Below are 12,998 nucleotides of genomic sequence, written 5' to 3' on the forward strand. Positions count from 1 at the left end.
CTCCCGTTCCCATAATGCAACCTGCTCCCGTAGCCCCGCCCACATTGTGTCACAAATATGATGACACTAAACTCTATCTCTATTTTCCATCTAATTTCAAGAAAGTAGCCTCTGTCCTAAACCAGTAGCTATTGTCAGTAATGGACTGGATGAAGGCCAACAAAGTGAAGCTTAATCCAGGGAAGAAAGAGGTGCTTAGGTTCAGTTGAAAGTCAGATTAAGAAATAGAGATTCTGCCTGTGCTGGATGAGTTACACTCCCTCTGAAATCGTGGGTTTGCAGTTTGAGTGTGCTTTTGAACCTGGATGCTCATGTTTTGGTGGTGGCTAGATTTACACAATTAAAACTAGTGTGCACACTGTACTTATTCCTTGGGACATCTGACTTGGCCACAGTGAGATATGCCTTACGTACATCTCATTTGGATTACTGTAACACAGTATGTGGAGCTTGTTGCCTTTGGAAACTTTTTGTAAACAATGGCAAGTTGAAAATGCTGCAGCCAAAATACAGTTATAGGGACCTTATACTTTCCATGTTGAAACAGCCTCACTGGGTACCAGATTTTATTTCAAGGCACAAATCAAAGTGCTGGTTATGCCCTAAAAAGCCTTATATGTCTTGGATCCAAGTCTACCACTATGAAGCTAGCAGAATTTTAAGATACTTGGGAGAGGATTTCACCACTGTCACAGCATGTTTGCTGAGGAATGGGGAGAGAGCCATCTGAATGGCTGTCCCAGATTGTGAAATTCCTTGCTGGGAGAAGCTAGGCTGATGTTCTCTATATAGTTTAAACTATAGTTTAAAGTTTGTCTTTTAAAAACTGTTTTCATTTAATGTTTTTAATGTCACTATTTAATTATTTTTCAACTTTTGTATTAGCTGTAGTTTTAACTGTACAGTATTTTAGTTTTAAATGAAATTGTTATATTGGGAGAAAGGTAAAATATAAAATGAATAAATTAATTTTAAAAAACCAGTTTGGTGGCCTGATGGAAGTAGAAATTAAAGAGTTGCTGTTTGTTAATTTTATTAACTATTTGAAATTTTTTGGGTGCACTAAGTTTTCTATATCCAATGAGCAGCTCTTGAAAGCAACAGCTAGCTACCAGTCAGCCTTCCTTATCCATGGACTTTTTATCCATGGATATTTTTAAAAAGCAACATTCCATATTCTGCTGATGAGCATGTTTGAATGTAATGGTTTGAATTTGGCTGGTGTTCACTGAAGATTAGGTAGGGTTCAGGTTCTGCTTTAGTATTTCAAAAAGAAAGTCAGTTTGACATGAAAAACTTCATATACTATCAATTTCTTATGTCTTAATTTTTTAAAAAATAAATATATCACATTGTTTCTCTCCATTGCAGCAACATTTTAAAGTTTTGAGAGAACCAAATGACATTTTCAGGCTTTGTAGCTCCTTCTGGGTAGATTTCAGTCTCTTTGGACAGAATTGATTAAATTTTGCTGGCATGGTAGTCCTTTCTGAAGGGATGAAACTTGCTACATTTCATTTATAGAGAAACAGGAAAATCAAGGAGGAAATTCTTTCTCTTCTAGTTTAAAGATGGAACCAAAGACCAAAGGACTGAAACATCAGCAGCAGCAACATAAGAAACTACTAGCTGCTATGCTTTCCCAGGATTCATTTGATTCTGTACAAAGCACAGCTCCTTCAGTGACAGAAGAAGATATTGACAACGAGGATGATGCAATGGAACTGCTGGGTAACTTTAAGAACTTAATTAACTTTAAATATTTTATTATTATCTTTATTATCGCCTATTCCTAAGTGTGACTATGTATGGAATCGAGCATGTGAATCTTTAAAACATCTAGGAATTGGAAGCCCAGCTTCATCTTTTGCTTCTAAGGTATTTTTTAGAAAGCCATTTCTGTGCAGATGCACCCGTCTCACTTGATAGTATACAAGTGGATTTTGCATTGTTGTATGCATATGCAAGTATTAAAACAATGCTGAAGTTTTATCTCTAGGTATTGTAATTTCAGTAGAGAAATACTGTGCCTGCAAGACAGTTTGACCATCTCTACTGAGCATTCCCTTGCAACCTGTAGTTGCAAGTGAATTTTGGATATCTTTTAATGTGCATTCTTAGTTGAAACCCAACACGATTCAAGTATACATGAATTTTATCTCCATACAATGGCAAACAAGTTTGTGCCCTTTCTACAGTTACCTTGTGCCTCCCGTTTTCACAGTAATGATAGATGAAAATGATATGTCTCTGATACCTATTTTTCTTCACATGAATGTTTTAACTACCTCATTGATATATGGACAATTAATCATGTTGAAGAAGATGATCCCCAAATGTTTAGGTAGTTGTGTCCATGAAACAGGTCTTTTGCTGTGACAGCACCTTGATTGTGGAACTCCTTCCCCAGAGGAAGTCTGGCTCACTGTGGTTCTTTTGAGTTTCTGGTGATCAGTCAACATGATATTATTTCACACAGCATTTGGTTTTGAAACCAGTATTAAAACTAAAATTTAAAATTGTTATAAATATTTTTAATTTGGCTTTTAAAATTAGGTTTTTAAAAATGTTTTTAAAATATGCTTTTCGTCTTTTTAGGGTGTATCACTTTGGGACTAGTGGGCAGTGAAATTATAAATACCTTTAATAAATAATAATAAATAAAAAAGTGAAAGGGTCCATAAGCTCTTCAGATGTGATAATTTTTAGTTTTTAAAAACCTTAAAATATAAAAATGCCAAGGCTTGAATATATTTTCTACTCTAATCTGTCACTAATATATTATGTGGTACTCTTATCATTAAGAAAGTACAATTTTTCCACAATGTCATACTAATTTTAGATTTTCCATATCATTACATAGCCTTTGCTGCTTCCTCTTGTTCATTCAAATTATTTCCCCTCATGCTTGTCTAACCCTGGCTGATGCTGAAAGCCTTCTTAAAGGTAACCTTATATCAATTAGTAATTTGTTGAATTAATTTGAATCCCCGCACCACAGTGCTTTCATACATACAATCTAGATGGAAACTCTTACAAACCTTTTAAAGATGTCTGATGATACCAGTTAATGAATAATGTTACATGATTTCTTTCGGAAATAGAGACTAACAGATCTCCTACCCTTAGGAGCAGAGGAAGCCCTACTATACAAAATTGGGCTGTTTGCTATTCTAGCATAGTATTAACTACTGTGATTGACATTAGTGTTCTAGGACTTCAGGGAGAGAGATTTCACATCACCTGCCGCTCGAACCCATTAAATGTATAAGCCAGAGATCCTCGGATGCTATGCTATCAGACTATGTAGTTCACTACAGAACTATGATCTCTTCCTGTTTCTTTTATGTCATCTTGAAATTTCATGAAATTGATATGAGAAATCAGCAGTCATACAGACAAACAGTTTTCAAACTGTTCAGGGTAACTTTGAAGGTTCTTTGTAAACCTTGGTAAACCAGAAATGGCAGACAGGATTCACTGTCAGCATAAAAAATGATACAAAGTACACAGCTATAAGCAAACTAACAAAACATATAAATGTAAGAACAGAATGGGAAATAAATATCACACAGTTATGCAGCAATTTGCTGAAAGGTAATGACTGGAATTTATACGGAAAGTTAAATGCATAACATACTGGGTTACAGAGATGGTGAATAATGATAAATTAAATACAGGTACAAAAAGTTGTAATTAACACATGCTTGCAATACAGACCTGTTCTGAAAATCTTCTTCAGACTGAACACATTTGAATCCAGTAAATGCCTTTGATATCTCACAAGCTTTGGATACATCAGAATGCAAAGGGATCTTGTAGCACCTTTGAGACACTTTGTGCTGGTCTGTGGGTGGAGTCAGGGTGCAGCAGCCTGATGCTGGATGCCCTAACTCCACCCCCAGGGTGTCATCACGCACTATAGAGCCACGCCACTGCAGCTATTGTGCTCTCCAGAGGCCAGAGTCCACAGTGTGAGGTTACTGTGACCCCGATCCGGCCAGGTCTGTATATCCTCTAACTGCAAAATAAATTGTGTCATAAGCTTCTGTAGACTTATGCTACAACTTCTTTCACAGAGTTAGTCTCAAAGGTGCTACAAGATTCTGTTGCATACAGACAGTCCAGACTAACACAGCTATGTCTCTGAATTCTAAGCCTTAATATAGTAATCATAGGCAGGATACAGACCACCCAAAGCAGGCCATCTCCCACCGCCCTAGTTTGCTCTGCGGGGAAGCTGCAGCTTCCAGACCACAGGGCTTCCCCGTGGAGCAAAAATAACCCTTAAAAATCGGGTTCTTTATGCGGCGCCATTGTAACGCTGCAATGCGCCAATGGCGCACTTGCAGCGTCATAATGGCACTGGGACGTAAATGGTGGCGCCCATGTGTACACACGGGCACCACCATTTTGACGTACAGATTATGTACTAAGGTTGTGGGGCGTATATAAGCAGCACCCGAGGCAACCCTAGTACGTATGCAGGCTGACACTTTCACCGGTCTGTACAGCACCATAGGCTGACTCCACTGTTATGTTTCACCAAACAAAGAAATTACTCAATGCCAAACTGCTAGCTCTGCTCCAGACACATTAATTTATACTGTATTGCCAATATAACTTGATGTCTCTGGAGTAGAACCAGTCATTTACTATTCAATAACTTCTTTGTTTAGAGAAGCTTAATGATAAAAGACATCTGTGGGGTTCAATCTATTCATTTTCCCTCCTAGTTTTTATGTTTTATATATACATTTTGTTAAATTTGTGGTTGTGTGCTTTATAACATTTTTTTAATTTATTTTTTGTGGGTACTTACACAACTACTGCCCATTTGAATGTGGTTTTAGATAAAATTCTTTGACATTCGTTGCCTATCTCTTACCACTACCAATCTTCCTTTGCAGTTTTGACTTTGAGAGTGAATACTGACTGTATTTCAGGATGTGCTCCTCCTTAAAGACCAATTCTTTTCCACATGCAAGAATTCCATGACTGATAGCCAGAGCTGCCTCAGCAGACAAAGTAATGGGGGACCATTTCCCCTGAATGTGAAGCTTCAAAAACAGTGTGTTGTACTGGCAAACTTTCTGTTTCTTTTGCTGTTGTTGAATACAGTAATTTGGTTTCTCCCAGTGTTAGCCCTCATATTTTGTTTTAATAGTGGAGGTTACGGATATGTTCAGCATAAATGCTCAAAAGATTATTTATGCCATGATTTTAATTAGCATTGTGTTGAGTTTCAATACTTGCTGAGTTTGTGGTATGTACTGATGCTAGGTTTAGTGTGAAACATCTGTTAACATTCATTACTGTATAATGCAGACACTCTTAGCAAAGGTCACAAAATAACTTTTGAATTTTAAAACATGCTTTCCCCATGTGATTTTATTAAAATTAGTGTTCAATAATGGTCAGAAATTTAGACTAGAAGGGGGCATCTGGGTTCAGATCAAAACCTTACCCAGCTGGGCTGAGTGGGCTATCACTTTCTAACACCTCGCCCTACATCAGATGGCTAAAAGGGGGCAGAGAAAGAAGGAAAAAAGAGAATCAAACATTGCATATTACTTTGACTGTTTGGGTGGTAGAATAGGATGGAAATGTACTGAAGAAATAGTTTATTTTTTCCACAAATTAATTTCAAAATTAAATTAATTCTAATCAGAATTACTGCTCATTTTGATGGGTCAAAAAGGTTATATGTTGGCTATTCTATTCCACTTGTTGATATTAGCTTACTGACTCAGCCCTTTGTAGGCAAGTGGACGCTAGTCCCAAAATGATATTAGTTCACTTGCTAATGGAGATTGGTTACTTAAACTGTAAAAAAATATTATTTAATTTTTTTCTGTGTTCTAGCATCAAGCAGTAAAAATAAGGAACCAACAAAAATATGAAATACTACATTGAAAGCTAAAATAGTACTATTTCAGAAATGTGAATTAACTCGCTGCACTCACTTGCAATAATAAATGTCAGGATTTATAATATATTGAAAACTGAGGTGGGAAGTATTAGGTTGATCTCTGATGACTGTAAGTCTCAATTGTACTAAAATTTGTGAAGGAAAAATGAACTAGAAATAGTACATTATAGTTTCATGTATACACAAAAGGCATTCTATTGTGTTAACAAGACATATATTCCTCTATGTTATATCAAATTGTGTAGCAAGGTCAGGGTACAATCCTGTCTACACTTACATGGAATTAAATCCCATCAGAGCTTACTTCAAGTAAAAATGCACAAGACTCTGCTGCACATTAGTTGCTGATTTATCATGGCACAGAGTCCAGAGAGATGAGCCTAATTAGAAAAAGAATCTATTATACTGAAGAGCAAGTAGCCCCAGGGAGAAGAAAACTGTAAAGCTGTTCCAGAATCAGATATTCAAGAATTCATGTAAATATGAGTGTTAAACTAGCACACTCTATATTTAAATTAGATAATTAGATGAATAGAACTTTACTAATGGAATTTTTTATTTATATCCTGGTAAACATTGTGGTTGCACATGCAGGGCCATCACATTGTCAGGAGGCTGGGAGTCAAAACAGAACCAATTGTATTTGGTGCTGCTACTGATCTGCATCAGTGCTGGAAATAGCTTTTCCTTCTGAATTTCTGTCATCAGCACAGGGCTGCTGATAGTTAAAAACCAGAATGGCAGATGTCTAAAGCACCAGTATTAACCAATTATGTATGTAGTAAGAATTCCTTACCTGTTCCACATCCACTCTGAAAAGTGGAGGTTGGAGGTAGCTGGCAAGAATACCGACCATCATCAGAAGCTTTTTTTCTTCACAATCAGCAGCACCATCTCTTCCAGTACTGAACATGTACTTTTGGATTTGTCTTCTGTCATTCTGTTCCACATGTCTGGGGTCGTCTCCCTGTTGGATCTCTTAAAGTTCCTCCTCTAAGTCCCTTTTGTCTTTCCCTTCAAAGCACAGTGGCCTTCCTTACAACCTTCTATCAATCCCAGGCTTTTATCTTTGTCCATCTTAGTTCAGGGCCAGTCTGTGTACTATGACTGTCACAAGAAAGCCAGTTTAAATCTCTACAAATGTTTCTAATTTTTCTTTATTATTTTGATTAATAACCAAGAGCAGTGTTGTACTTTGCAGAATATGGAGCCCAGGGATAACATGATGCTTGCCCAAATGGCTTCCACTGTAGTCTAGAAGTTGATTTCTCATAATGAGATATGAAAAAAGTATATTTCCTCCAAACAGGTAGGCATAGAAAAAAATCTTCATATATCTCTCAAATCCTACATATTGTAGAGATTTTGTGGGGTTGCCATAATTGTCCACTAAAATCAGGGACAAAATGTGGAACAAATTCTAGACCAAACTGTAGGACAACTGCAGGACAAAAACCCGCCCTAAATGTAGGACATTTAAGAAAAATGTAGGACCTTAAATGTCCTACATTTTGGGCTGAGTTTTGTCCTGCAGTTAATAATAATAATAATAATAATAATAATAATAATAATAATAATAATAATCATTTTTATTTATACCCCGCCATAGATATGATCAAGGTGGCTTACAAAGGATTAAAACAGTAAAATACAAAGTTAAAAACATTACAGTATAAGATTAATAGCATCACTACATGGGAATAAACAATACAAATTACATATATCAGGGGCAAGAAATGGAAAAGTCAAATTACAACAGTCCGAGGTCAGAAGTTGTCCTACAGTTTGGTCTAGAATTTGTCCCACATTTTGTCCCTGGTTTTAGTGGACAATTATGGCAACCCTGCAATATCATATGAGACAGTCTGCTGCCACTTCTTGAAAAATGTTACTAAAGCAGGGGCTCTATTGAAATGGCCATGGTTTGTGCCAGTGTAACACTTTGAGGATCAGTGTTTTATTGTAACAAGTCTCTATAATATAATTGGAGAAATAGTTTTTAGTTATCTTAATGGGGAAGTTGGCTGTAGTTGGTTCTCTTATATTTACTTTCCCACAGTAAGCCTTGTTTTAAACTCCTTGTGAAGTCTGGCACTGATCTTTTGTCCCATAATACTGCAGTGATTATGTACAGAATCATTAAAGTTGGACAGAAAATGCCTTTCATATTCTTAATGTAGGTTGAATTCCCAGTAGCCAGATCTTTTATAATGAGATTTCACTAAGATAATTCATATTAGTCCAAAACACACTGCAGAAATAATCCAGTTTGAGATTGCTTTAACTGTCCTGGCTCAGTGCTAGGGAATCCTGGGAAATGAAGTGTATTGTAGCACCAGAGCTCTCTGACAGAGAAGGCTAAATGTCTCACAAAACTACAGTTCCCAGAATTCCCTAGCATTAAGCCAGGGCAGTTAAAGCGGTCTCAAACTGGAGTTAAATGTGCTCAGGATTTGTTGGAGAAAAGAAATGGTATGGCATGTCACTATGTGTTTAAGTGTCTATGGCCCGTTCGGCACGGGCCAAAAGTACGCGCCAAGCGCGTACTAGGGTTAGAAAGGGGCGTCCTTTCCGGACGCCCCTAACCCTAGTATGCGCTCGGCACATACAAAATGGCAGCACCCGTTCTACATGGGTGCCGCCATCTTGATGTCGCGGATGCCTAGCATCCGCACATCACATGGCGGAAGTGACACCACAAGTGCGCGACTAGCGACTTGCAGTGCCACTTTTTGCAGCTTCTTTTTGTTGCATCTGGGAATCGCGTGGTTTGTCCGCTGCGGTTCCCGGACGCAGCAACCAGCGGCGCCAGCAGAGTGCTGTTTTTGGGCACTCTGTAACGCACCTATATATGCTTCCCATTTTTTTTTTAAAAAAAAATACAGTACCCACTCCTCTTTTACAACTGTATATTTAGCCCATGGATGAAATATTATTAGTCCTTTAGTTTTTTCCCCCTCTGTCTTTCTATTTTCAGAGTCAGGGAGATTGAAGCTGGTTGGTTGAAGGTTGATCAGGCTTTTTCTTTGTAGCAAGTAATATAAGGGCTCTTCATGCTTGAGAAATGTTAAGAACATGATATCTTTGCCTTTACCACTTAACCTGTTCAATAATGTGTTCCCTTCCACACTGGAAATCAACAGAGAAGGACCTAGGCCACCTTGGGTATAAAGTAAATGGTGGCAGTAAGCTCACTGGCCACTTCTGGAGGAAGAGCTTCAGTATAATCAGCTTGCAAATGAAGCTCCATCTACCTTTAAAACACTCCTTAGTTGTTAGCAGAAGAAGATGAATGTCAAGTCTTCCACATGGCTTTGTGGCTTCTGTGTACGCTGTCCCTGATTGCCAAAGACCCAATAGCAAAGAGCTTAAAGTGATGTATTTAGACATATAATTTGCTTTTGGAAGAAGCGTGCACATAGAAGCTCCTTGGAGAAAGTTAAATTGTAACAATTATAAACAAACTTCAGAAATTTAGAAGTTTGTTGTACTGAGTCAATTAATAATAATAATAATAATAATTTGTTTTATTTATATACCGCTATTCCAAAGATCATAGCGGTGAACAGCAAGTAAGCTAATTAGCAAGTAAGCTAATTTGCCTCCAACAGTCTGGGTACTCATTTTAGCGACCTCGGAAGGATGCAAGCCTGAGTCGAGCTTGGGCCCTTTTTGCTGGTCTTGAACTCGCAACCTTGTGGTTTTGAGTAAATGGCTGCAGTATAGTGCTCCTTACTAATTAAGTTAGTAATGCCACAGAAGAACCTTTTGATATAACATTATTCCCGATATTAGGTTGTCTGCCACTTGAGGGCACTACTGTGTTTTCTATATGGATTCACTAATGTACTGAAAAGCATATTTTAGTTATGTGGAAGAGGGTAATAAGTTCTTAATAAAAATTATCTCATGCAATAGATTTAACGTAGTATATAGTTCACTGGGCAGAAAAATTGGCTATTATTTTTTAAAAATAAAAAATGTCTTCTATACATTGGAAATATGTCCAAAATAAGTGACATACTTATTTTGAAATTTCCTATTTATATTGATAACCAAATATTTGTGATTTTTCATACATTTTATTATCTCTGATTGTTAATAACTAATTTTTTTATTTTGTTTCCTAAAAAAACAACAAAGTAAACTAACAAAAAATAAACAGATCACACCAGAAAGAACAAACAATGAAAATACTAAACATTTAAACAGCCGCCATGCTCAAGTGCCCATGGCCAATGAAGCAGCTGCATGTGAAATAAATGTGAAACCAGAAGTTTCAGAGAAATTTCATTGTTTGCAATTTGGTATTTTACTATTTGGGAGACCATTTATTCAGCCACTAACCACAGCAGAATTACAGATTTTGCTATTTGCTTCTTCTTGCTGTTATTGTGTAATTTAAAGTCATTTCTGATTTATGGTGACCCTAAGGCAATTCTATAATGGGATTTTCCTGGCAGGTTTCATCAGAGGAGGTTTGCCATTGCCATCCTTTGAGGCTGAGAGAATATGACTTGCCCAGGGTCACCCAGTGGGCTGCCATAGTTGAGTGGGGATTGTAATTGTGAGTGCTATAAAAATGGACATTTCAACTTCATTTGTGTTTTGTCTACTGACCAATTGCTGTGATTACTGCAATTCATGGTGTCCCCTTCCTTGGGGATGGGAATGCACTGGGGGAGGGAAGGACCTTGACATAAAAAGTGAAGACTGTGAAGTCTTTGGCTTCCAGGCTTATAATTTGGCTAATATGCCATATACCTCCTTTAACTCTGCCACAGTTAGCTCAATATAGGAAATATGACCAGTTTTTACCAAATGATTTTAATACTGCAAATAGTTTAATTCTATTGTAATACTCTCTTTTTGAATGTTTTTAAGTGTATTCTTTCAAATTCTGCTTTTAGTCTTCAATTTTGAGGAAAAAAGTAGGTGGTGGTGGTGGATGATGATGATGATGATGATGATGATGATGATGATGATGATATGGACTCACTGCCTCTGCTCCCTGATTCCCCATATTACATTGACTGGAAGTAAAGAAAAGCTTTTAAATCTTTATAAATGTGAATGCTGTATGTACATGTGGAAGGAATTTTTTTGGGGGAAGCACCCTCTAACAAGTTGGTACATCACGAGGGCTACTAAACAAATAATGTCATTTACTTTCAAAAAACAGAATTTATTGGAGAAAAGGATGTAAGCATACAGAATTGGCTATTAAATAAATAAATAAATAAATAAAATTTAATGCCATTCTGGTTACCATGGAACACAAGACTGTGAAATGGCTGGGCAAAACATATCCTATTAGTTAGTGCACTCTCTTTTCAAAGAGACCTCTTCAAAGTAGAATATTTTATTGATGAGACTCTATAGCAGGGGTAGGCAACCTGCGGCCCGTGGGCCGGATGTGGCCCAGCGAAGCCTTGGGACCGGCCCCAGCCCGGTCTTGCCGCCGATTGCTGCCGGGGCCTTTGGCCTCTCGCGTGCAGGGGCAAGGGGGGCAATTGTCTATAGATGCCTCAGAAACATGCATTTATATTAATGTTTTTTAAAAAATCAGCAAAATTTTTTGCGTGTCCTCCACTTTTTTAAAAAAAAGTGTCCACCATTTGAAAATGTTGTCTTACATTTGTCCTGGTTTATTTATTTATGTAAATTTTTAAAAAATTATTTAATTACTTATTTTTTGGCTTCGGCCCCCCAGTTGTCTGAGGGACAGCAACCCGGCCCCCGGCTCAAAAAGGTTGCCTACCCCTGCTCTATAGCATACCAATAGAGCTGTTTCAAGTTGTAGAGACAGAATCAACTTGTATTCTAACTAAAATCTGCCAACAAATTTGGAAAACAAAACAACGGTCCTCAGATTGGGACTGCTCATGATACATTCCAGGCCCTAAGAAAGGGGATCCCAGGGATTGCAGTGTCTATAGGACCATCACATTATTCTCTCATGCAGGCAAAATGATACTCAAAATTTTACACCAAAGCCTTGTACCATATATGGAATGGAAAATACCAGATGTCCAAGTTGGGTTCACAAAAGGGAGAGGCATAAGGAATCATATAGCAAACATATATTGGATAATGGAGCACACAAAAGAATTTCAGAGGGAAACCAGCCTATAGCAAAAAAATTTGTGCAGCAGATCATGAAAAACTATGGATTGCTCTAAAAGAAACTGGTGTACCACAACATGTAATGTTCCTACTGTGTAACTTATGCTTAGGACAGGAGGCCAGCATAATGACACAGTGTGGAGAAACATAGTGGTTTCCAATTGATAATGTGTGGCGGGTTATAGACCGCCCATTTGGGGCGGTCTGCACCCGCCCCTTCCCCCAGTGTATCGGGGCCTCAGCGTGTAGAGCGGCAGCCGCTGAGGCCCCGATCCGCCGCTTTTCAGGCTGCAGGGAATCAGCAAAACGCCGCTTCCCCGCAGCCTGAAAAGGGGTGTCCCTGGGGCTTCAAGCCCCAAGGACACCCCGCGGCAGCGGGGAGAAGGAGAAAGGGGCCGCTTGGCCCCTTTCTCTTTTAGTCCGCTGGGCGCAGCCGTCTGAAAGCTGCGCCCAGCGGACTAAACCAGGAAGGAGCTCCGAAACGGCAGGAAGGAGCTCCCTAGGCGCCCTGCCATGGATTGAGGACGTCACGTCCACGCCGCCCCGTCTAGAGGTGGCACGGCCGTGACATCCTCACGGCGGCGGCCGTATGGAAGGGCCGCCACAGTTTAGTGCGTGACGAGCATGCACTAGGGTTAGGGCGGTGCGGAAGCACCGCCCTTTTGTAATCCTAGTGCGTGTTCGTCACGCACTAAAGTGCCGGTCTGTAACCGGCCAGTGTGTGTGTGTGTTAGGAAATGCTGCTTTTTATTACCCTTGTCTGTTTAATTAATATGCAGAACATATATGGAAAGATGGATTAGACTTGAAAGAAGAAGGAGGAAAAATAGGAGGAAAAACACCAACAATTTAATATATGCTGATGACACCATTCTACTAGCAGAAAATAGCAAAGACTTGGAATAGCTATTGAAGAATATCAAGGAAGAAAGTGCAAAAG

The 12,998-nt window shown here is 38.5% G+C and overlaps 1 protein-coding gene across 1 annotated transcript in view; it reads left to right on the forward strand.

Annotated features, from left to right (window-relative positions):
• Positions 1-12,998, forward strand: part of C4H8orf34 (chromosome 4 C8orf34 homolog) — a 126,311-nt gene that overhangs the window by 53,530 nt on the left and 59,783 nt on the right. Inside the window, exon 5 of the mRNA XM_042464446.1 lies at positions 1,525-1,731. Within this exon, the coding sequence (XP_042320380.1) occupies positions 1,525-1,731 (207 nt within the window). The remainder of the gene's footprint in view (positions 1-1,524; positions 1,732-12,998) is intronic.

Source organism: Sceloporus undulatus, chromosome 4 (genome assembly GCF_019175285.1).
Source record: "Sceloporus undulatus isolate JIND9_A2432 ecotype Alabama chromosome 4, SceUnd_v1.1, whole genome shotgun sequence".
In the NCBI taxonomy this organism is placed as follows: Eukaryota; Metazoa; Chordata; class Lepidosauria; order Squamata; family Phrynosomatidae; genus Sceloporus; species Sceloporus undulatus.